At 37.6% G+C, this 25,706-nt stretch overlaps 4 protein-coding genes across 4 annotated transcripts; all 4 read left to right on the top strand.

The window, feature by feature from the left end:
• The first annotated feature begins 2,756 nt into the window (after positions 1-2,756).
• Positions 2,757-5,879, top strand: LOC110501930 (homeobox protein Hox-D12a). Its single transcript, XM_021579806.2, has 2 exons — positions 2,757-3,451; positions 3,676-5,879. Exons 1-2 carry the CDS (start codon positions 2,884-2,886, stop codon positions 3,912-3,914), a joined length of 807 nt encoding a protein of 268 aa, XP_021435481.2. The 5' UTR covers positions 2,757-2,883; the 3' UTR covers positions 3,915-5,879.
• A 3,691-nt stretch (positions 5,880-9,570) lies between these two features.
• On the top strand, positions 9,571-11,336 carry LOC110501928 (homeobox protein Hox-D11a-like). The gene is made up of 2 exons (XM_036959406.1): positions 9,571-10,180; positions 10,823-11,336. The coding sequence occupies exons 1-2, from the start codon at positions 9,586-9,588 to the stop codon at positions 11,053-11,055; spliced, it is 828 nt and encodes a 275-aa protein (XP_036815301.1). The 5' UTR covers positions 9,571-9,585; the 3' UTR covers positions 11,056-11,336.
• A 3,929-nt stretch (positions 11,337-15,265) lies between these two features.
• Positions 15,266-17,974, top strand: LOC110501926 (homeobox protein Hox-D10a). Its single transcript, XM_021579804.2, has 2 exons — positions 15,266-16,138; positions 16,789-17,974. Exons 1-2 carry the CDS (start codon positions 15,400-15,402, stop codon positions 17,061-17,063), a joined length of 1,014 nt encoding a protein of 337 aa, XP_021435479.2. The 5' UTR covers positions 15,266-15,399; the 3' UTR covers positions 17,064-17,974.
• Positions 17,975-20,348: 2,374 nt separating this feature from the next.
• LOC110501927 (homeobox protein Hox-D9a) lies at positions 20,349-22,424 on the top strand. The gene is made up of 2 exons (XM_021579805.2): positions 20,349-21,014; positions 21,341-22,424. The coding sequence occupies exons 1-2, from the start codon at positions 20,456-20,458 to the stop codon at positions 21,604-21,606; spliced, it is 825 nt and encodes a 274-aa protein (XP_021435480.2). The 5' UTR covers positions 20,349-20,455; the 3' UTR covers positions 21,607-22,424.
• The last annotated feature ends 3,282 nt before the right edge of the window (positions 22,425-25,706 follow it).

Raw genomic sequence — 25,706 nt, 5'->3', positions numbered from 1 at the left:
GTTCGGGAAACTGCCCCTTAAAGTCTATGGGTGGGCATGGGTCTGCTTGAATACGTGACCACACATTTACAATTACGCGAATTTGTTTTCATAATGTAACATTTAGCCAAAGCAAAGAGGGAATTTGGCATGATTGGGTGAATAAAATACAATTGTTCACACAATCAAAATTTCGCATAATTCTAAGACGTATCAAGTCAGTTCTTAAACATTCATTGTGTATCTTAGACTATGGTCTAACAACACACACTTTTTGCGATGTGGCTGTGAATGCATGTAGAAGGTCTACGCTGAGACTTGTAGCCTACTTGCACTTAGGTCCACGTTTTTAGTTTTGCGATCAATCAATCTAATCGATCAATCTAAAAATGTTCATAGTCTTTGTTTATAAAAAAAAATTCTATCATTTTTTTCTTTCTGACCTTATAATACATTTACAGACTATGATCTCATCACAGGAATTAATAATAAAATGGCAACTATTCATGGACTATTTTCGCCATCTACTGGATTCAGCACGCAATTGCTCCACTTTCTTTTCGAAAAACACAATTGAAATACATTTATATTGCCAATAAAGTTATCAGAGATGATTGAAAATCGTTATATTTTTTATTAAGAAAAATCATAATCGTTTTGGTGACGTTCTATATGAAAATGTAAAAACCTGCTATGTCAGCGCAAAATATACTGTAAAGACCCTGGGTTTATAAGTGCGGATATCGACTCTGGCACTCGAGCATGCTTTTGGGGCAAAGTCGATAGCGCGCTGGACTTCGGGTCAGAAGGTTAAGGCTTCGAGATGTGCCTGTTTCATTACAACACCCACCCAGGCACAGAAAACAACAAGAGTTCATATGAAACACACGCCTGGGTTTAAATTGTCAGGGTGATGGCAATTATCTTACTAGTGATCAACCCACATCAAAAGTTGTATGCATGATATTTTGTAGAAAGGCGACCAGAGGCAATTTATTTGTTCTAACAAGCGAACAGTCGACTGTACAAAGAAACCACACTGAACATGTAGCGAGTCTACTTGGACCTGTTTTTGATTAATCTAAGCTCTCTGGACTTTGACGTTGAACTATACCGATATTACACGCTTTCAGTAAGCAAAACGTTGGCTTTTGTAACATTTTGTAATATTCATATAACATATTGTAATATTCATATAACATATTGTAATATTCATGTAACATATTGTAATATTCATATAACATATTGTAATATTCATATAACATATTGTAATATCCATATAACATATTGTAATATTCATATAACACATTTTGGAGCGTCGTTTCCTGTGTATCAATGGCTCAAATAATGTCGTTTTAATCTATTCTTAAGTTTACTAGACTCGTAAAAGATGGGAGGCTAGGCTGTCGCCTTTCTTTCCGGAGACGGAGGGTTTACAATTGTCATTTTCTCTCGTCCGAGGATCCAGTCTAGATTTGCTGGGGAAACTTAAGGAGAACGTAAAATGACTAATCGAGATATGTCAAGGGGTCAGTATGAAAAAAAGTGTTGAGAGTAGGCTATTCTAATATCGATATTATAGAAATCCAGAACCTAGCAATTTATGTTGTGAAATAGATTTAAATATATATATTTATGAAGTCTAATCCAGTTGCTAATATATGTATAACTAGGTTTGCTAAAGAAACGTATCAAAAGAGGACATTTCTTTACTATATATGTCAAGAGATAGTACTATTTAAAAGTGTGAAGGAAAAAATACGTTGATGTATATTTGAATAACAAATTAACCATAGCCATAGGCCTGAACGGGATTGGTATTTTTCAAATGGCACAAAAGGTAGGATGAACAGCAGTAGGCGTATAATATCTATTTTCTTCCCATATGGTTATTCATTAGTTATCATATTGTGGTCTTACTGAGAGAAGCAATTCATTTGAAGTGATGCAAGGCTACGGTGTTGTTTGTTTGACCATTGCAGGCTTATTTTTCTATATACTTAATCCAATAATGTAACAATAAGAATAAGAAAACGATGTTCAGTCGTTTGAGGTATATGTAAGGCGATGTCCATGAGCTGTGAATAGAGGAAGAATTCAATTTTAGGATGTATGTAATACTCAACATTTGTCAGTAGGATTAGCTAGTATTATTGCGTTGAAATTGTATGAACAGTAATCAAGCATAGCATTAACGGGGCGGCAGGTAGCCCAGTGGGAAGAGCGTTGGACTAGTAACTGAAAGGTTGTAAAAATCGAATCCCCGAACTGACAAACTGATATCTTTCGTTCTGCCTCTGTGGCAACCATACCCAGTGTTATTACGTTTTAGGAATAGTCTTCGTAGCAAACCATCATCCATCTTAATGTTGGTTTCATTATCGAAATGTTTGTTTTTACACTGCTGCCTTATAATTTTAGCTAAATCTTAGTAGCTTGGCATATGATAGACCTAAGTAAAACTAGCTACATTCTTTCTTAACTTGAGCATATTTTGTGTAAATTACATTGTCTTGCACTGAACATATATTTTGTTTAAATTATAACAATAAATCGTAGGCTATAGCTAACTAGCAACAACGCCTTATACTAATACGAATAATCTCTTGGCATCGAAAATCGTCTCTTCGATTTCAATTTATTCTTCTAACAAACACCTTTTAGTTAAAAAAAAAAAAAAATCCCATTTGTATTTTTTATATAGGCCTATATATGTATTGGTATTTTTCTCTTAACATCACATTACCTTATGGAATGTATTTCCTTGCGGTATTAAGGCCAATGGTGGGACTGAACAACATGTTTTGCATATCACGTGACACTGCATTAACAAATCAACAATTCATTTTCCTTTATTATTTAGCAGTCGCTAAAAGGGTTGTAAGAAGCGTTTGAGAGAGCTTCATGGAAATGTGTGAGCAAAATCTTCTGAATTCTGGCTATGTTGGTTCTCTGAATTTCCCTATTCCGGAGTCGTTATATTTTTCCAACTTGCGGAGCAATGGAGCTCATCTCCCCCAGCTGCATCAGATTTCCTACAACAGGCGAGAGGTGTGCTCGCTCCCGTGGACTTCCCCAAATTCGTGCACATCTCCGCCTCAGAGCCGCGCCTGTAGTGGCTACTCTCCGCCGTTTCTACACAATTCAGTGCCTGTAAATACTCATCCCAACGACCACAACAAGGGACCATTTGACGAGTCCAGTAAATACTACTTTCAGGATGTAAACCACAAACCAGAAGAACATGCTAGACACTCGCATACCTTTTATGGTGAAGATGGAGTTATCCGTTCCGATAGCTCGAAATATGCATTTTCGAACTTGGACAGGCGGTCACATGATTCCGGTGCACAACACGAACTGAATTACACCAACCAGGCAATTGCCTCCGGCATCAAGCAGTCGGCCAATTCAATTGCCCGACGTCAACCATCTGCAAGTAATGCATGTGCCAGAACTGCTTTTTCTGATGGTAAGCATCTAACGATTTTTGTTATTTTAAAAATTAAACTGCTCTGTATGTCTAGACTATTTATTTCTTAATTTAGTAACGTCACCTACAAGTTATTGTTATATTTGATGTTTACGCGATGATAATTGCAGACCATGCCTGCTTTTGGATTCTTCAGCATGTCATGTTGGGTTTTAATACCAAGAGATCCACAAGTTGCTAAGGACAGTTTTTCCATTCTCCAGGCGCACCCTGGTGCTCTTCACAAGCGAAACTGAGAAAGAAGAGAAAACCATACACAAAGCCACAGCTTGTTGAACTTGAGAACGAATTCATGATGAACGAATTCGTAAACAGGCAAAAACGGAAGGAACTATCTGACAGACTGGAGTTGAGTGATCAACAAGTTAAAATATGGTTTCAGAACCGCAGAATGAAAAAGAAGAGACTAGTGATGCGCGGGCATGCGTTCTCCATGAACTGAGAGCCTTGGGCCCTGAAAGTGACCTCGTGCGGATTCTGTTCAGACAAGCTTCAAACCTCAAACTCTATTTATTTTCAGAAAGGCACATAATTAAACTTGTGTTTTGTAAAGCATGCGATTTAGGTTAATTGGATACATCTAATTATTTTGTTCAATGACCACACTTAGTATTTCTGAGCGTATATCTCGTATAACGCTCTTAGAAAAAAAGGGGTTTATTGTGTTTTTATATAGAACTTTTAATATAGCTATGCAATAGTTTATTTTTGTATTTCTGCAGTATCAAAATGAACGTTTATTTATAATTTAATCTCTGTAGCCTACATGTATAAATTATGTAGGATATGTCGTATTGTATTGACGAATAAAAATTGATGATATGGTTAGAAATGGATATTGCACATATCTGATTGGACGGGTCAGTCCTGCCTGAAATCAAACTGGGCCTACAGGAATTGCTCGTCCAAGCTCAAGTTCGTATTTGTCGGTGGTTTAATGAACCATGAAAAATAGTTTTTTGGATTATATATTTTGTAAGTGTTTGTATGTCTATCGCATGGCTATAATAATTGTGTGTAAATGTATTTTTGTCTTATTTTTTTATGTATGCGTAATCATAGGCTATATAATGCCTTCCGCTGTTGGCGCTGCTATCGAATGAGAGCTCTTGGGTAAGCTATAGCGTTCTCTCTATATTAAAGTAAAACTGCCTTGGGGGTCCAGTTAATGAGTAGACCTCATTTGAGCTGTTTACTGGCTCAATGTTAGTATCATGTGTGATATCGGCTAAATATATATATATATATATATATATATATACTTATCTAGAAAAGCAAAAAACATTTTCATCAATTCATACAATTCCATGCCGACTAGTGTGTGTATTATGCACATGTATACATTCGTGTAGACATTTGAGGCTACATGAACTGCTCAAAATTCCACGCTAACACAAGTGGTCCATGCTATTTAAATATCTGTCTAGCACGTACACGAGGGCTATTTGATCAAGTGGCACATCAACCACAGATAGGCTATTCCTATAAATAGACCTACATGAATTTACTACTTACTGAATATAGCTCTAACTCCTTAGCCTATACGATCTTCATGGTTTTGTTTGCTAGTAAACCATTTAATTGATTTATTGTTACGTTTAGAAATGGTTATATGGTTTTCGAGGGAGTAGTTTGTAGGATATATTTTAATCTTTGGTGTTTGGGGCGACCGGTTAGGAGCGTTGTGCCAGTAACCGACAGGTCTGTTGATGTGCCCTTGAGCAAGGCACATAGCCATAATTTATCCTGTAAATCGCTGTGGAGAAGAGCTGTCTGCTAAATGACTAAAATGTATAGGCTATACGTGTTTTAAAAATATATATAATTATTACCAAAATAAGCACACACGTACTTAATAAAATGCTTTATTCGAAGTGTTCTAGCTCGAACTTTGTAATGGTCCGTTATTTAGCTCATAATTCTGAAATTATATTTTCTAGTTTTACAATCTCATTATCTGACAGGATCAAAGGGGAACGGTGTGTTCTCCCAAGGTCTTTTTTATGAGAACTCTGCTAGAATACGTATGCTCGTGCTCTTCAGATATGGGGGCGCCAAAACAAAGTTAAGGTCAAGTTAGTATCTTACAACAACAAAAAATACCTACACAAACTTTAAGCAGATAGTAAACTGCCTTCTCATCATTCAAATTGTTTTATTTTTTTGTGTGGTATTTGCAAGGACTATTTCATGACGCATCCGGGCCTGAAAACAAGGCCTGAAATCAAGGCCCAACTCGTCCATTTGGTCAACAACAACTGTTTTGCGGTTTACTCATCTTTTCGGTGTCAATCTGTGTTCATTGCCAATAGTAATTATTTTGCATACGATATTATTGGTAGTATAGGACTAGATATTGTTGTTTTAGTACATGGGTTGCAATAAAACATATATTTTTTCCCCTCTACTATGCCGTCTGTTTGCCGTTTACTTTTCGTTTTGGCCATGTTTTGTGCGTAATGACGTTTTAACATTGTAGTTGTCCATGTGTGTTTCACGATTTTCTACTGCAATGTTAGTATAATGATAGTATAATGGATTTTTTTTTACATTTACTGTGTTGTTAAGATTGGGAATATTTCATTGTGGTACACTATATAGAAAAACAACACGGGCTCAACGCATTTCGGGAAAACTGAGATTAACATTTTAATTTAGTTCTAGTTATTTTGTCCAATTAGCTACGCTCAAACATTTCAGACCCAACTGAGGTTATATACAATTATATGAAACAATGGTCTATGTTTGAGGGTCTGGAACACACACACACACACACACACACACGCACACACACACACACACACACACACACACACACAAAGCGTTCTCTAACTTGTTACCAAAGGTGTCGCCAAAAAATTATTTAGTAACCCTATTGTGTTCCTGTTCTACGAAAAAACAACGCATAGTCGTGTGGAATGAAAGTGCCTCATCTGGGACATTTATGTAGATTTAGCATTAAACGGGCATAGCCTAATCAGTGCAATAATACTATGGAAAGTAACAGTAAGGGCCCACAATTATAGGCGTAATATGTTAGGAATTCACTATGGTGAATGTTATACTATTTACTTCCCTTTCATGTTTCATGTTATTTAATAATAGGCCAATATTTCTATCCGTAAAGTGCAAAGGAAGTAACTTGAAAATGAAAAGTAGTACAGGCCTATTGTCTGAAATGCTGTTGAAAGTATAGGATAGGATAGACTATAGGTTATTATAGGTTACTAAGTAATCGTCCCCCACCAAAGGGTTTCTCCTCCACCAGCTAAAATATACACTTAAACTAGAACCCGTCATTTTGTCTGTGCAATAAAACTATTGGTTACGCATGGTCTCAGACCACAGATGGTCAAAGCCAGCAGAGATCTGTTGTACTTGGCAGTGCCAAGCCTTTTTTCAACCAATCATGCTGATGACGCTTGCGTTGTTTTTTAAATTTACATTTAGGATGATTTATTACAATTATTTTATTTTTAAAACATTATATAACCTTTATTTAACTAGGCACCTCAGTTATGAACAAATTCTTATTTACAATGAAGGCCTACACCGGCCAAACCGGACGACGCTGGGCATAATCCTCCTCTCTAATGAACTATAATCAACAATGGTCATCATGTTGTCTCTCTCTCTTGTTTTTGTTCTCTTCCTTCTATTTATTTTCTACCTTTCACCTTTTTCCTCTTTTTTTGGTAGCAGATGTGGATTATACATTTTTTTTTTTTTTTTTGTGGATGTTTGGTGCATCTTGTGCATTTGTTTGTATTATTGAGGCACGAGCATTGAAAAGAAAGGTACGTTTGTTTTGTCTTATCTGTCCAAATTATTAATCATATAACTTGTGTGTATAGATTTGGATTCGAAGTGTATTGTGCATGGGGGAACATTCTTTGCCCTTTAACTTGAACTCTAAGAGTATGTCAACTACAATGTTGCCATTGTAACAAGTACACTATATATACAAAAGTATGTGGACACCCCTTCAAATTAAGGGATTCAGCTATTTCAGCCACACCCGTTGCTGACAGTGTATAAAACTGAGCACACAGCCATGCAATCTCCATAGACAAATATTGGCAGTAGAATGGCCTAACTGAAGAGCTCAGTGGCTTTCAACGTGCAATTTCATAGGATGCCACCTTTCCAAGAAGTAGGTTTGTCAAATGTCTGCCCTGCTAGAGCTGCCTCTGTCAACTTTAAGTGCTAAAGTGGAAACATCTAGGAGCAACAACGGCTCAGCCCCGAAATGGTAGGCCACACAAGCTCCCAGAATGGGATTGCCAAGTGCAGAAGCACGTAGCGCATAAAGTTTGTCTGTCCTGTTTGTCAGGAGCTTCATGAAATGGGTTTCCATGGCCGAATAGCCTTCACACAATCCTAACATCACAATGCGTGGAGTGATGAATCATGCTTCACCATCTGGCAGGCCGACGGACAAATCTGTGTTTGGCAGGTGCTGGGAGAACGCTGCATGCCCCAATGCATAGTGCCAACTGTACAGTTTGGTGGAGGAGGAAGAATGGTATGGGGCTGTTTTTCATGGTTCAGGTTAGGCCCCTTAGTTCCAGTGAAGGGAAATATTAATTGGGAACGGTTGAGCTAACGTAGGCTAATGCGGTTAGCATGAGGTTGTAAGTAACAAGAAAATTTCCCAGGACATAGACACGTGATATTGGCAGAAAGCTTAAATTCTTTAAATCTAACTGCACTGTCCAATTTACAGTAGCTATACAGTGAAATAATACCATGTTATTGTTTGAGGGGAGTGCATAATTTTGAACATGAAAAGTTATTAATAAACATATTAGGCACATTTGGGCAGTCTTGATGCAACAGCTTCAACAGAAATGCAATGATTCATTGGATCAGTCTAAAACTTTGCACATACACTGCTGCCATCTAGTGGACAAAATCTAAATTGAACCTACGCTGGAATAATACATTATGGCCTTTGTCTTGCGTTTCAAAGATGATGGTACAAAAAAATACATGAGAACGGTTGTTTTTTTCTTTTGTATTATCTTTTACCAGATCTATTCTGTTATATTCTCCTACATTCCTTTCACATTTCCACGAAGTTCGAAGTGTTTCCTTCAATTGGTACCAAGAATATGCATATCCTTTCTTCAGGGCCTGAGCTACAGTCAGATAGATTTGGGTACATCATTTTAGGCGAAAATTGAAAAAAGGGGCAGATCCTTAAGAGGTTCGCTACAGTATACAATGACATTCTAGACGATTCTGTGCTTCCAACTTTGTGGCAGAGGTTGGGGAAGGCCCTTTCCTGTTATAGCATGACAATGCCCCGTGCACAAAACAAGGTCCTTACAGAAATGGTTTGTCGAGATCGGTGTGGAAGAACTTGACTGGCCTGCACAGAGCCCTGACCTCAACCCCATCAAACACCTTTTCACCCAACATCAGTGCCCGACGTCACTAATGCTCTTGTGGCTGAATGGAAGCTAGTCCCCGCAGTAATGTTCCAACATCTAGTGGAAAGCCTTCAAAGAAGAGTGGAGGCTGTTATAGCAGCAAAGGGGGGACCAACTCCATATTAATGCCCATGATTTTGAAATGAGACGTACGACGAGCAAGTGTCCACATACTTTTGGTCATGTAATGTCTGGTGTAATATATATTGAACTATCATGATGCGTAAATTGCCTACTTCCCTAATAGCGCGCACATATAGTGCACGAAATAAATACCGACAAAGTTGTGGGTTTGCCATTATATAACTCGAATTCTGTTGCATTGATGAAATCTCTCAGGGATTGTTTACTAATGTCTATATCACAAGGGCAAGCACATATTTACAAAGGAGTTGTTTCTAAACCCAGGAAACCAATGAACTAACTGTTATTTGCGGTCAAATGAGTTGCTCTAGTTATTAATAATGACTGATATTGGTATATAGTAATTCCTTTACTGGATCACATGAGAAAAATACCTCAGGAATCGATCAAGATGAATTGCACGTCAGCCTACGTTTCCGATTTTTTTCTCCCTCGCGGATCCTTTCCACACGCCTATGGTGCAATAGATGGACAAAGTTTAACGCACTCGAGCTACAAATTCCTTTCGCTATAGCAAAAGAGAGAAGAGGATATATGTCGGAGTACGATGAGCGTAACAACTGTGTGTCAAATATGTATTTACCAAGTTGTACATATTATGTTTCGGCGCCTGATTTTTCATCAATCTCCTCGTTTTTACCCAAGACTACTTCGTGTCAAAATAATTGTCCTTATTCTTCCAACATAGCTCAAGTCCGACCTGTTCGAGGAGTGGCTTTCAGAGACTATGGACTGGATCACCCAAGCAAATGGCATTACAGGGGCAATTACGCTTCTTACTACTCAACGGACGAGATAATGCACGGAGACTTAATCCCGTCATCGAACAGGGCGGAAATGATTTTAAAACATGATTCATTGTACGGGCATCACAGCGGTATGAACTCGCCATGCAATTTATTCACCAATGTCGGCCGAAATGGGGTTCTTCCACAAGGGTTCGATCAGTTCTTCCAGACTGTTAACTCTGAAAAGCCCAACTCTGGGCCCGAACACTCAAAACAGAAGGCAGACTCCAGTCTCCCCGGAGATGCTGCATGTAATAAACAGACTTCAGACCCAACTGAGGACATAGACGAACATGATTATTCTATATCAAACTGCCCCGGGGACAAGAACAACAGCCCAAGTAGGTACAAGCATTAAATGGGTTATAGTAAGTCCACAACGTAGTCGTTCCGATTTTATGTGCCCCTTTATAAGCACACAACGGTTTTATATACCCCAATAAGATTGAGTTTACTGTTGTAAAAATATTTACGATGGGAAACCAGTTTAGGTGAGCCATGCTGCAATACTTCTGATGCATATCTGATTAGAAGTCATCTGACTCTCTTGCACTGTGTAAATTACAATGCAGCCATGTTTATCAGTCTTATTTGTTTACGATAGTGAGTGTACAAAGTAACAAAGCAATGATATAACCAGGGAGGTATGATATGCTATTGTTCGAGATACATGACACATACATGTGAAGGGGTTATCTTTAGCTGCAAAAAAATATTTTACCTATAACGTCGAAACGAACCGTCTAGGACAGACATAGAGTCAAATATAATATCCGTGTGAGTTCCTACGTGTGTATGTGCGCGCTCACTCGCTCTCGCATATCTGCCTGTGTGTGTTAGCGACTGCGCGCGGGAAGATAATTTTGTTTACTCAGCTAACTTGTTAATTATATGTTCTGTACTAACATTTGCATTGTACCAACTTTGATCTGAACTGCATTGTTCTACATCTGTGTGGTAAAACAATTGTTTGTCCCGTTTAGGTTCGTCAAAGTCCAGAAAAAAGAGATGCCCCTACTCAAAATTCCAGATCCGAGAACTTGAACGAGAATTCTTCTTCAATGTGTACATAAACAAGGAGAAGCGGCTCCAGTTGACAAGGAAGTTAAACCTGACAGATCGACAAGTGAAGATTTGGTTCCAGAACAGAAGAATGAAAGAGAAAAAGCTAAACCGGGACCGGTTTCGGTATTTCACTGGGAATCCTTTATATTGATCTTTTGCATTTAGAGGAGCCATAAGTGCTTCACAACTCTTTTTTTTTTGTTGGTACATCGCACAATCTATACAAACAACAGGTGAAACACCGCACAACAAAACTGAACATTGTAAAACAGGCTGAATCTATCTATGCAACTCTTTTTGCATCTTCCACTTGAATACATACCTCAATGAACACATGAATCCTGTTATTGAAGATAAGATTCAATCCAGTGTCGAAATCATCCAGGAGACCTCGACATAATGTTCCTTTGCATATTATTACGGTAATTCATTGTACTATCTAGGCTATGTAGGCCTGTACCTTACTTTTGTACGTATATAAGTTTTAAGTTTACACGGTATGTGCTTTGGTGGATTCACAAACATTGCAGTAAGCAACGCGTACTTTGATTACAGTAATTAACGAGTGTAATAAGTCATTTACAATAGTAGAATTGTGTATGCATTTAATAGACGCATGTTATGTATATTGTGGTATCAAATAAAGTACACATGGCAAATGTAGTTATGCGTTACCTCAATTTATTGCAATCACGAACTCCTTTCGGCTTTGGTCAGGATCCACATGTTGCATAGGGATAAAATGATGTATATTGCAATGTATATAAGCAATCTGATATTGAATATTTTATAAAGTACTAATGGCACTGAAGCTGGTGGTTATGTGAATAGACCATAGAGCGAATATCCTCTTAATAGTCTTTTGCATCCAAGCAGAAGCGCCTTTTATTTTCTTCAACTTCAAAGTTTAGACTAGACCTTTTATCCTTTTATGTTGTCTTACACTAAGGCTGTTTACTAAACCTTGAACCGTCTAGACAGCATAATAAAAACTAGCTGTAAATGTGTAAATCGGAGGCTATTGGACCCTCTGGCCACTCCAAATGCGGCCCTACTCCCAAATAGTCGAGACAGATGCAGTCCTTTCTTACTTGTCAAGCTATTGAGTTATACATGTAGAAAATCTAAATGCATAGGCTATGACCAATTGTGTATATATGTTTAGTATATATTTTTTTATATTTAACTTGAAATGGCATGCCATTATTAAAAGGGAATGACTCCCGTGCGTAAAATGCCTATGTTTGATTTGGCAGCTTAAAAAAATAGTTGTGTTTTTATTTGTAATGTTGTCAGTAGCCTACTAACGATGAAATATTGTTCATTTCACATACAAACGTTATTTGATGCCTTTGAACTTCTAGTATAATGTCAAGGTCGTCACCTCTCACCTTTGAATATGTAGAGGCGCCTTTTGGCTGTTCTCCTTGACAACCGACGCCTGAATAATATCTGCACTGCAGCAGGATTCCAATATGGCTGCGAAGCAGTGATTTTTCTTGTTTGAAAAGCAATCAGATCCAGCGATACAGTTTCGTGTTTGAAGTTGATATACCTGTCTCCTATACTAACCAATTGAGATGTTTCATTAAATGTAATGCAATATACGTCAAATCACGCGCAAGCTTCTGATGTGGCAGCATTACGCATGACATTATAGTCATACAACAATACTATATTATAGTTTAGCTTTTGTACCAACATGGAAACCCTAAATATTTGGTTTAATCAATGGTTTAATTCCAAGCAGCGTGTGAGTCCCTCGTGTTTTATAGCAGACATGAACAAAAAATTGGCAGTCAGTAAACTAAAAGCGAAACAGTTAATTAATATAATCCTGAATAAACTTAAATATTGTATTTTTCGAGGCAGGGGAATGACCACTTTTACCATACCGGTAGTAGGTTTTGGTTATTCCTTTCGCTGAGATAATGTCAGCGCATCTGATCATTCGAAATGAAGCCGTAGGAAATCAGTAATAAAATATATGTTTGGAAATCAATCACAAACACACATGTCAGTCAGTCTTGTGATGGTTGGCATATTTTATTAGGTTTTTGGTTTAGGAAATTGTTGTGTCGGAAAATATTGTACAGACATTGCCAGTTGACTCCTCGTTCCCATTCTAACCACACGAGGGCAGACGTGTAGCAAATTTCGATTAGAGTTTGTTCACGAAAACACACGTATGTGTGACTACAACTGTGATCTAGAAAACTATTGAAAAGCTGCTAATGTTTCTGTCCGGGGTTTGATGAGAGAATATAGCCTAGTAAATGTTGGGAAATAGCTTATTTATATTTATATATATGTTTTTTTACATAATAGCCCAAGCAGACTGTGTTCAGTTGATGCATTCCATGCATTGCAATCAAAGGGACACCATCACTGTTTCTAAGAAGTAGTAGCCTAACACCACCATTTTAAAGTGGATTAAGCATTAGCTTTAACTATGTGGATATGTATATCATAGGCATATATATATACAGCCGTGGTGGGAGGAGCTGTAGGAGGACAGGCTGGTATCAAACACATGTTCAACTTATTCCATTCATTCCATTCCAAACATTACAATGAGCTCGTCCTCCTATAGCTCCTCCCACCAGCCTCCAATGGAGACACCAAGCCCAAGTTTAACCGATAGATTTGCATGATCTTTGGTAATTTGTTGTTATGGACATGACTTGAAATTACTTGAAATATTACTGGGTTAAACTTAAATTGAAAGCCTGACGAAATAAAAAAAAAAAAAAAAGATAAGTCATAAGGCCTATCTGGATTCCTCAATTGTCGTGTGCATGTTTTTATTTTAGGCAAGTCAGGTTAAGAACATATTCATACTCTCTTTCAATTACGGCCTAAGAACAGGCCTAAGAACAGTGGGCTAACTGCCTTGTCAGCTCGGGGATTCGATCTTGCAACCTTTCAGTTACTAGTCCAACGCTCTAACCACTTGGCTACTTGTCGCGCGGATGCATTTGACTAGTTATTTTGATTTGGACGAGCATTAGACCTTGTCTAATAAACATGTTGTTTTACTTTCAATCCATATTCTCTGATAGTGTAAAATTATTTACAAAAAAATGTGATCTCTAAAAGTGTAAACCCTAAAATGTTGAGTAGACGTTGAGTAGACCAGGGTTGGTTTGATACCTTAATTTAAACGGAACCCGAAGAGTACCTTCAAAAGCATGCATATTTTTCCTGGTTCACGCATTTAACTAAATTATTTGCTTAGTTATTAAATCCCTTATGATACCCGTCTGAATACCTGGATGATTTCGTTAAATGCTGTGTTCCTGCAGTTATTTAACAATACGCTGCAGACAAACGTATTCTTAACACATTTTCTGGCTTTAATATAAGCATATCGTCGGCCTATGCCGGATTTTCTTTAAATGTAATTTACAATGATCTTGATATTTGCGCAGTCAAGTATATCCTTCTTGTGTTTAGTAATCGACATGCACCAACCAATTGAGGTTGGCCTGTTCAACGTGCTTCTAATAACATTCTTCGTTTTGTTCAGCAAAACAATCGGGGTATCTATTTTTGTATGCTTGTTGATTTCTCTGTGTAAAAAAAAAATCAACATTGTCTACCTATTTGCAAACCTGGAGCTGTTATATGTATGAGATGCTGAGTTGAGAATAGGCTACTATGGGGAGAGTGTTTAGCTCCGTAGGGTTTTATTATTAAATGCGTCCACCTACTTTCCCAGTCCGTCATATAGGTCACAAATACAGTGTGCCGTACCCTGAGCAGGCATTCAAAGGTTACAAAAATGTAGAACCGGGCAATCGATATCACCTTTCCTTGTAATTTAGTTTTTTAGAGGATAATATCCTAAACCAGACACGGTTTATTTAAGAATTAAATTACAAAATAAAAGATATAGGCCTATAATAGCCAGATAATAGCCAGATTTGGTTGAAGTTTTGGTTGAAATTATTGAAAAAGACCACCTAATGTACATAGATTTTTTTCGGTTAGGATTATATTTCCATCACTACACCGTGTGATTAGAAATCGTTATTTTAGTTCATGTCAAAGCTTTGACTTGTATGACTGAGTAGATTATTCGTGTGAATTAAAATGGTCTTCAATGTATTTAAATGTGCCAAAGTAAGGGGATTGGAGCTTGATGTAACGGTTAATTATCTCAACGTTAAGTCCATGTTCATCCTTAGTTTAGATTTTTTTTTTCTTCATATCAAGCAAAGAAGACAGGCTAAATGTTTAAGATGTCCTTCGTCAGTCAGTTTGAATCAATTTCAAGTCTGTGTTCTAGGTGTCGCTGTTGACCACGTCTGCTTCCTAGTTATGAGTCAATGTTTCCATGTGATGGGAAAAGAGTCTGCGTCTCAAGGCCATTTTCACATTTCATTGGTGAGGTTGTCGTGTGGCAGAGAGGCATCCTAAGCAACGCGGACGTTGTTTTTCTAGATATGTCAGCCTACAAACGACATCTCTCTCCTTTAAAAACTTATCCAAAATGTCCTTTCCCAACAGCTCTCCTGTTACTAATAGTTTTGTAGTTGATTCGTTGATTGGCGCTTGCAGGACTGACCGTTTTTACTCCAGCAGCAACATGTACATGCCGTCCGGTGCAGAAATGGGAATTTACGGAATGCAAACCTGTGGACTCTTGCCGTCTCTCAGTAAACGAGGGGATGTCAACCACCAAAATATGGGCATGAATTTCCACCCTTACATACCTCAAATTGATAACTGGACAGATCCCAGTAGACCTTGCGGAATAGAGCAACCATCCAACCAAATGCCCAATTGCACATTTTCACAAAACATTAAGGAGGAGAGGAATTTCTGCATGTATTCCGACAAGAGAGCAAAGGTCAACTCGTCCGATGTCCCTGTATATGCTAATATAATCCCCGAATCGTGTTCAGTTGACTGCCCCGAGATCCCTGTCCCAGGGTATTTCAGATTAAACCAAACCTACTCGACTGGGAAAGACCAGGACTATGGCCAGGAGAAGACAAGTCCAAACATCACATTCGTGCAGCTCAACAGAGTCACTCCAAAACCGCAGTTGTCTTCCTTTTTTGTCGAACTGGAAAAGAAAACGGCCGAGATACCGCATAACCGGGAGACCAGCAAGACACCCATCCCCGCGGAAATCCCGAATCCTACATCCACCGCGCAACGGGAGGAGAACTGCTCCACTGAATCTTCAGTCTCCAGCCCAGAGTTGACACAAAGAGAATCTAAAGGTAGGTACAGTAAAAGGATGACTCGTATGGCGGTACCATAAAACCCAATATAAAACACAAACAGCCCTAAAGTCGTAATGTTTAATGAGAGCCTTACTCAGGTTGCAGTAAAAGGCTTTTACAGGAAACGGTTCAACCGCGGACCAGACATGTCTGCATCAATTAGTATTTTATATTTAGGTTTTCTTAATTTATTTGTTTCTTTGTTGATAGTAATAGAACGTTCTTTTTTATTTTTTGGGAAATATATATATATACATATATATATATTTTATGTGTATATTAACACCTAGGAGAAATAATGTCTGTAGTTTGTTTTGTATGTTCATCCTCAGTGTTGTGATGATACAGAAACCGTCTCTCACAAATGTGTATTTTAGTTCGTTTAAAATATTAATTTGGTCAAAAAACTTAGTCGTGTAATTTAGAGAATGTGTTGTTATTTATGCCTGTACTATTCTCAACACGTTTGACCCACGACTACCAACTAATATTACTCATATAACACGATATCAATATAATTTATACATTATATAATTCTGACCAGAGCTGTGTGACTAGTGAAAACATATTTTCATGAATTAAAAAATCTGAGTGATATATTCATATTTTGTCATGTTAAACCATTTGTTGATTTGATTACATTTCAGACAGCAAAACGGACCCTCCAACGAGCAATTGGATGACTGCAACAAGCGGCAGGAAGAAAAGATGCCCCTACACAAAGCACCAGACGCTTGAATTGGAAAAGGAGTTTTTATTCAACATGTACCTGACCCGAGAGCGCCGTCTAGAGATCAGTAAAGGCGTCAACCTCACCGACAGGCAAGTCAAGATCTGGTTCCAAAACCGTAGGATGAAGCTTAAGAAAATGAACAGTGAAAACCGAATTCGGGGACTTACTTCAAATCTCACCTTTTCGTGAGTTTGCTTACGGAAAGCTTGATTTATTGTATTTTTCCTCTAAGCGGTGGTGTGGGAGCATCGGACTTTTGGGGTTTTTTCACCGAAACTGCGACTGACTGCTATTTTATTTTCATGTTTACATGGTGACGCATTGTGTATTTTGAATATATTTTTTCACAGGGTACATTAATAACGTCTTAAATTATTAAAACGTACTATGTATGCATTATTAAACGTTTTGGTTTGATTGATTCTGACTTGTTTGGAAGCTCATTTTTCGGACATGAAAACACATTAAATCGATAGTGGATGAAAAGTTATACATTCGTTTAGAATTAAGCTCTAACTCTTAGCTGAATCGTAATCATATAAACGTTTATATAGCATAAATGTGGTGAGCAATGTTAATGAGTGTAAATCTTACGCATGTTTGTGGCATGTATCCTGCAATAAATGTATAGTCAAATGTAATTTCTTATTTCAGTGCTTCGTCTTGCAAGTAGACATAGGCTTTTTCATGAAGACAGATTTTCCATTACATTTTAGGCACTTAGCAAATTATCCTATCAAGAGCACTTACAATAATGCATTCATGTATATCAGATGTATAAATAAATGTAACAAAACAGAGAACTATTTGTAGGAGCCCGCAATAAGGTTATTTTAGTTCCGCTAGAATTATTAATGACTGGCCGTAGTTTCACATTGTTATGTGAACCAATCAAATTAAGAAAACTAATATTCACAAACATCTCTATTTGAGCGTTGGCCTATGCTCAACATGATTGCGGTTTAGCTATTCAAAGACTATCAGGCCTAGTCTATCTATTGACCAATTAATTAATTATGGCTCTTATTATTAATTCATTGCTAGACCTATTGTCAATTAGCATTCAGAAACATGCCTGTATTTGAAAATAAACGTTAGCTTGTGAAGTTGAGTTGTTTTGTGAATATGCTATCCAATTGGTTTCTAAGGACTATATGTGGTGTACACACACACACACACACACACACACACACACACACACACACACACACACACACACACACACACACACACACACACACACACACAAACACACACACGTACGTATATATAGCCTACAACCTCAACTCAGGATCTCGAAGCCAGTGCCACAACTTTTTTTCATTGTTCCCCTCTAATCTCTAATCAGGGACTGATTTAGACGTGGGTTACCAGGTGTGTGCAGTGAATTATCAGGTGGAACAGAAAACCAGCGAGCCAAGCTTCGTGGGTAGGAGTTGAATACCCCTGTCCTACTACATGTTTAATTCCCTCAACTTTGATGTCAGGCTTTGTTGAAGGAGCTACTTGGAGCGTTCAGACACGTAGGATACTTATTTAAATACTCAAAATACACACTAATACATCAATTAAAATATACAAAATACACATGAATATTTCTATTCAAACACACAAAAACAAGCATCGTATCCTATTCATGCCATGTACCTAAACATTTTATTATATTTACACGGATCTGGGAAGGTTCCCAACAACCTACAAAAACAGCCATTGGGGTCCGGATATAGGAACTTCTTAGAAAAACGAGTTCATTAGGTTTCCAAAATAGGTTACATAACCATATATTCTAATAGCGTAGGCTGTCATTGTAAATAATAATTTGTTCTTAACTGACTTGCCTAGTTAAATAAAGGTTAAATACAACAAATTATACAAAATAAAAAGAGCAAGGAATAGGCATAGAAGAATATATAAAATGCTTTTCTTATCACAACATTGATACATCCAATAGGCTATCACCTAAACAGCAACCTCTTGTCATATATATAAGGACTACAATAATGTTTTACTTCGGGTTAAAACCGTAATCATTAAAATACATTTAATTGATAACATATTGGCCAAACATTCTGTCATGATTCAAAATATCAGAAATTAAGTTGTTATTTATGTTGATGTGGTTAAATGTCATGATATGGCTTGTGTTGTAAGCTTATACTGGCAGATCGCTTTGCCCAGTAGTAGACGTATCTGCTGCCCCTGTGTATAGAAGTCCAAGCCAAGTTTATAACTCTATCCGGGTAGACTATTTGAATTCGGTACACACTATTTTCCTCTTTCCTGCCTCTCTTTTACACACGAATTGCACACCCCCATGTCCAGACGAATGAACGCTGAAAAACACACACACAGCCCAACAACAGATTACATGGTTTTATTTATCAATGGCCTGCTTGGCCACATCATTATTTTTTACAACACTAGTTAAAGCATTAAGTTATAATGCTCTATGACGTGTTATAAACACGTGTGAGCCTTTATAATGTCTTCTAACAAGGCTTATAATATTTTGCGTAGCTCAAGCTAATGCAATGTTCTGCTGAAGAAGCGGGTCCCTAGTGCCTGTCTGGGCCTTATGATGTTCAAGCACAAATTCATTGGCACGTCGCCGCCATGTTGTTTTGTCCTCATGTGAACATTTATGTGATAATCAGTTCTGTTCTTTCTTCTTCCTCGTTGTTTTTGTTCCATCGTGGCATAATGTATTTGAAATAAATCAGTTGACAGATTTTATTTACGTTTGTATTCATCTCTTGATGAGAGTTTACAAAAGTTGCCTAATCAACAAGTCATGTGTTCTGTAAACCTAAAAAGATCCTCTTAAATCCAGACTTTTAGACATCACTCTGCACAGAAACACTTTGTTGCGCCAATAGTCCGTTTTATTGTGGGCACACGGATGCATAATCAAACGCACCTCGTAAATATTTTATTGATACACATAAAATAATTATGTCTCTCCTCTAGATAAATACAGTCACTATACAAATAACACTAGCTGGTTCAAACTTACAAGACCAACCAAACTAGTGAAAGTGACTAGTTTAATACAGAGTCGGTGCAAAAATGATCCTTATTTTATAGCATGTTATAACATTTATTTAACGAGGACTTACAACTAGTAGTCTATGAAAATGTTTTACAAGCATTGAGTGTATGATATACTTTATGACGATATCTTGTGAGAGTTTTCACACATAATATGGTGTGGCGTCAATGTTGAGTGGTGGCTGTGAAATAAATGTGTGTATTAGGCTAATCTATACGTAAAACAAAATAGACCTGCACCACCCTAAACCGTATGCACATTCAACACGTCCACTAACACATCATTACTTAAAGTTTGACATTCTTTCTCCGTAACCATTCGGTTTCTATGGCATTCTTTAAATAAAAAGGCAAATTAAACATAGGCCCATACCATTACAGCGGACTGATTTACTCACTGCGTTGGTAAATATGATCACGTGATTCATGTAACCAATCCCTGAAGAATGAAGCCAGCAAAAATACTGTGATTGTTCAGAGGAAAGGTTTCCATAACAGTGTAACCTCTTATATGACTACGAAGGGATTCAAACATGTCGACCAGTAGCACTCTAAGTAACTATTATGTGGACTCTATAATGGGGCATGAAGCAGAGGATGTGTACAGGCCACGCTTTGTCCAGTCTCCGCACAGTACGACCTCAATGCCACCAGGTGTTGGGGACAATGCAGATTTTTCCTCCTGCAGTTTTGCACCCAAATCAGCCGTTTTCCCAGGGTCTTGGTCCTCGGTCCACACGCAGTCCACCGCCGCAGTATCAGGGATTTACCATCCTTACGTCCAGTCCCACCTCTCCGCAGCAGACAGCAGATATGTTCGGTCGTGGATAGACCCAATTTCTAACAACGTTTCTTTCTCCGGCTTTCACTATAACAGCCGGCATTATGGAACAAATGGAACCAAGCCCGAAAGTTTACCACTGAAAAGGACTGAGAGTGCCACTTCTGAGACAGAAACTCAGGTGGTTGTCCGTGGCCCTGGTTATGCTTGTGGATTGTCCGAATGCCCGAAAAATGTGGCCAAAGAGAGCGTTGGCAGTGATACTTCGAATCACAGCGAGCCTAAAGAAGAGAAAAAACAACTTGACCCAAGTAAGTAAACGAAATCTCCCCCTGATTTACAACCTTAAGAACTGTACGAGCTAGGTGTGTAAAATTGGAGGTTTTACTAACCTATAAAAGTGTCTATCTTGTACCACGGACCGCAAAACACTGCCTACGGATGTAGTGGTTATTTAACACAAGCGTGTGATAATAATTGCGTCAACAAATTCAGTATTATTATTATTTTTTATTTTATTTTTTTACAAATATACAATTATTCATTCTGATGCTTGTATTTACCATATTCATGGTTTGTTTATTTCGTTTTCCTGCTATTTCTCGTGTGAGTTTCAACTTTGTCCTCTGTTCTCCAGACAACCCTGCAGCAAACTGGATTCATGCACGTTCAACAAGGAAGAAGCGATGTCCATATACAAAATATCAGACACTAGAACTGGAAAAAGAATTCCTTTACAACGTGTATTTGACACGAGATCGACGAAACGAAATGGCTCGAAATCTCAATTTAACTGAAAGACAGGTCAAAATCTGGTTCCAGAACAGAAGAATGAAAATGAAAAAGATGAACAGAGAGAGGGGCACTAAGGATCACATAGCCCATGCTAGAGTGGATGTGTAATCCCTCGCCTTTTGATGTACCATATTGTTCTGAATACTTGGAATATAACGTTCTTGCTTTTTTTTTGGGGGGGGGGGGGGGAAATCAAAGTTAATGTTGAGTCTTAAACGAATTACTCCAGAACTCGAGTATTTATGCCCAGTATGAGCCCATGGGAATGTGCTTGCGTATCGTTTTCTTCGTGGTGTATTTGAACAATGTCATGTTTTCAGAGGATATATTTGTGCTAATATTTTCAGTGAATATTGTAGGCCTAATTCAGTGAAAGATCCATCACGCAAATTGGAAATGATATAACTTACTTAAAAGGTAGAGGCTGACTGATTATGTTTGTAAGGCTGGGACTAGAATTTAAAATGAAATTATACTCTTTTTTAGTATTTATATTAGTTTCATGGTGTTTTTTTAGGTTAGTTTTGAAATGAAACATGATTGGGCGTAGCCTTAATCTTAGCATATTCCTGCATTTTCCGAATCCAATTCAGGCTGTATTTAAGGCTGTATTTAAGGCTGTATTTCATTTATTTGCACTAATGCAGTAGTTTGCAGGATTGAGAGATAGGACGAATAATGCCTTATTGCAAAACTGAAATTAGAACTATTTGGTGACTAGGAAAGTAGGACTAATGAGAAGGTTTCTTTCTCTTTTTTTAAGGTCATCAGAATTAAACAACGTAAAGTGTCATTTGGTATACTGAACTCACATTTTAGAAACATTTTTTTCATAATATGAATTTGGCTTACAATGTGGTTGGATTTCACTTGAATAGGAGAATGTTGCATTGTTTAAAGAGGTAATAAAGTATTTATGATTGGGAGAGGTGTTGCACTGATCTCCAATTTATTGTCCAACCTGTACGTATAATTGCTTTAAAGCAGGAAGAACAGTGGTCCCATAAAGATATATAGATGGCTAGACGTCTGGTCTAAATTACTTTATGAGCCAGGGTACCTCTCTCCCTTCAAACCCTCTTACTTGGGTGTTTGAGTCTTTTGCTGACAAACACAAATGCAGACACTTTCTACAGGGTGTCTGGTCGATAAATTGTTTTTCTTCGCGACTGAGAGGAAATCAGCCCCCCTAATGTAAAGAAAGTCATGTTTATTCACCATCTATCTACATGTCCTACTGAGAGGGCAAAAACTTCACTTTGACTGCTGTGTAAAAGGCCGTTTACAGTGGTGATTCTATTGGTACTGCAAGGGTGGATTTAAACCCTGTTTCTGAAATACATTGAAATATGTCAAGTAATGTCGATTCTGTGTAAGAAACATTTTAAAAACGAAAAAAAAAACGTCTGGATTTGAATGTATGCGTATGATAATTTTGGTTAGTTTGGTAAAAAAATAAATTATGATAATTGACACATAGTAATGGTATATTCTCCAAGCATTGGTAAAGTATCCTACTAGATAGTATTTACTAATGAAGAGACAACTTATTCTATAGGTCACTAGGAAATCATTTAGTTGTAAATCAGAAGCGCTAGAGGGCGACGTTGTTCGACAGAAGACCGCATCTCTATCGATGACGATGGGTTGAGGGCGAGGGGCCATAAAGATTTTTTAGCGACGATGTTCAATGAATTCATGAAAAATATTTTTGGGAAACATTGACGAGGGGCTTTGGTGCATCGCTTTTATCGATATATGGAATATTTTGACCTATTGCAGCTATTTCAGATTCTGCTAAAAAATTATCCTTCAGTCTATTGTTGACTGTAGATTTGTATTTTACGCGTAAATATAATGACTAACAAAGTAATTACCTGTTGATAACAGAAAACAGTTAAAAATAGGCTTTTACATTAGAGCAATTGGGTGTAATATTTATTATTATTACTATAATAATAATTATTATTATCATCATCATCAATATAATTATTCTGATGGTTATTATTCATATTATTATGTATATACTGTTGCTAGTTTTTTTTATCTGTCAGCGTTCCTTTCATGATCTTCGTCATCAAAATAAATGGCAAATGTGTCTAGGTGTGTTGATCAATGTTCAGCAGTCGACTGTTTACTGAACATTACGCCAACCATAAGACTGCTGGATGACAAAACATACCCCAGTCACCACTAAACCGTTGGAATAGTCCTAAACATTAGGCAGAAATTAGTTCTTATTTCGAGCCTTTCTATTGTCATTAGGTCTACAAACAGAAAAGGCATTTCGTGTAGCTTACAATTCAACCATTACACAAGCCTGTCTGCTGGGTCTATAGCAGCACTCTGCTCAAGTCTAATAATTGTATAATCATGGTATAACGCAGCGCGCAAGTTATCAACAGAATCCATGTAGAATTACGTGTCATAGGGACTTTACTAAATTTTACAGATACGATAACTCACAGAGACAGCAGGACTTTACAACACCGCAAGAGACCGAGCTGCTGCAATACCCTGACAATAAATCGACCCGGTATTAGCAGAGCGCCTAAATGAATTCTTCGGCTCTTCCACACTCTCCTCTGGATAAGACCTCAAGGTTGGTTGGTTTCGAATCACGTACAGGCCCAATTCGTAGGCCTGCAGTTTTCAAAATCTCCCTATTAGTTTATGATGTACAATTGCAACATTCTTTGAGGATGATGATAATAGACAATACTGGAATTGAACATTGCATAACACGGATCTATCCTTTAACTAGAGGAGGAGAAGAAACAGTCGGTAGGCCAGCTAGAGGAGAGATAATTTCCCTTCAACCCATTTGACCAGGGAGAGAATGTCCACGCCATATGACCAGGGAGAGAATGTCCACGCCATATGACCAGGGAGAGAATGTCCACGCCATATGACCAGGGAGAGAATGTCCACGCCATATGACCGAGGAGAGAATGTCCACGCCATATGACCGAGGAGAGAATGTCCACGCCATATGACCGAGGAGAGAATGTTCGATGTGTCCACGTCATATGGTCCAAGCACAGGTCCTGGCACAGTAACTGAAACACTACAATAGAATGCACCAGAATACAATCCCCAGACGAATCACGCTGAAATGTACACGATAAAATATTCTAACGCCTATTTGTGGACACTGTCTTCTGTCTTTACAGACCCAAAGCAACGTGTAACTATCATGAACGAGAGTCTGTTACAATGTGGCTATTAGACTTCTGTAATGTAATTTCATATTTCTTCGTAGCCTAGTTTTCCCAAGAAAATATTGAGCACGCCAAAATACATAAATTATATATATATTTTTTTGTTGATCTTATGACATGTTGCACAATAGTCTGATAAATCATAGTCCTGGATTTCATGGACTACAGAGTTGTGTGCTTTGCTTTACAAATACGTTTACGTTGCATTTTCTGTAGGCTATGACAATCTGTCCAAACGGTGTGGACTAGAACAGCGGACAGAGCACCCTACTCACAACATGACAATTGTCTTGTTTGTTTGTGTATTAGGATCTCCATTAGCTTTTTCAGAGGCTTTAAGCGCTCATTCCGGTTGTCCACAAAAAACTCACAACACGTACAAAACACTGAAACAAAGATAGACAAGGACAGTCACACACATTTTAAACACAACAATGTACAAACAATACAACAACAAAACATGTATAAATAATACTACAAACAATTCCAATATTACAGCAAGTCATATTTTATTTTCATTACATAACTATTTCTCTATTTTGAGGCTGATTATGTGTAGTTATTTGTTGCATTTTCAAAACGGTGTTAGGACTGATCGAATTTGAATGTAAGTCATGTCAATAATTCAATATTAACATTTTCGAATGGGTATTAACCTAACCTTCGTCGCAACTTTTGAACATGTTTCGTTTCAAATATCTATATGGTTCCATTTTTTTAATGTAATATTTTGACCGACGCAAGACTACATGTTTCTTGTCATGGATTGTCTCTGATTTCTGGTTAAAATTTTGCATAGTGCCGCTATATTTTTGCAATAAATCTTTTCATGATTATTTTTTATCTTCTTGTTTTTGCACAAAAAAAAAAAACTATTTTGCCCTCTTCGTTTCCGTTTCCTGGTGTTCTACAACACCCCATTTAATTCATTATTAGCTGTATGGAATGTTCAGGCTCGACGTTTGCTCAACACGTTTAGAAACACGT

The sequence above is a fragment of the Oncorhynchus mykiss genome, chromosome 22, assembly GCF_013265735.2.
Source record: "Oncorhynchus mykiss isolate Arlee chromosome 22, USDA_OmykA_1.1, whole genome shotgun sequence".
NCBI classification, from domain to species: Eukaryota; Metazoa; Chordata; class Actinopteri; order Salmoniformes; family Salmonidae; genus Oncorhynchus; species Oncorhynchus mykiss.
This window is presented reverse-complemented; position numbering and strand designations above follow the sequence as displayed.

Coding starts and splice junctions, on each gene's coding strand:
- LOC110501930 (XM_021579806.2), top strand. CDS start 2,884: ATGGAAATGTGTGAGCAAAATCTTCTGAATTCTGGCTATGTTGGTTCT. Junction 3,452..3,675: donor CAGAACTGCTTTTTCTGATG/GTAAGCATCTAA, acceptor TCCATTCTCCAG/GCGCACCCTGGTGCTCTTCA.
- LOC110501928 (XM_036959406.1), top strand. CDS start 9,586: ATGTCGGAGTACGATGAGCGTAACAACTGTGTGTCAAATATGTATTTA. Junction 10,181..10,822: donor GGACAAGAACAACAGCCCAA/GTAGGTACAAGC, acceptor TGTCCCGTTTAG/GTTCGTCAAAGTCCAGAAAA.
- LOC110501926 (XM_021579804.2), top strand. CDS start 15,400: ATGTCCTTTCCCAACAGCTCTCCTGTTACTAATAGTTTTGTAGTTGAT. Junction 16,139..16,788: donor GACACAAAGAGAATCTAAAG/GTAGGTACAGTA, acceptor ATTACATTTCAG/ACAGCAAAACGGACCCTCCA.
- LOC110501927 (XM_021579805.2), top strand. CDS start 20,456: ATGTCGACCAGTAGCACTCTAAGTAACTATTATGTGGACTCTATAATG. Junction 21,015..21,340: donor GAAAAAACAACTTGACCCAA/GTAAGTAAACGA, acceptor TCTGTTCTCCAG/ACAACCCTGCAGCAAACTGG.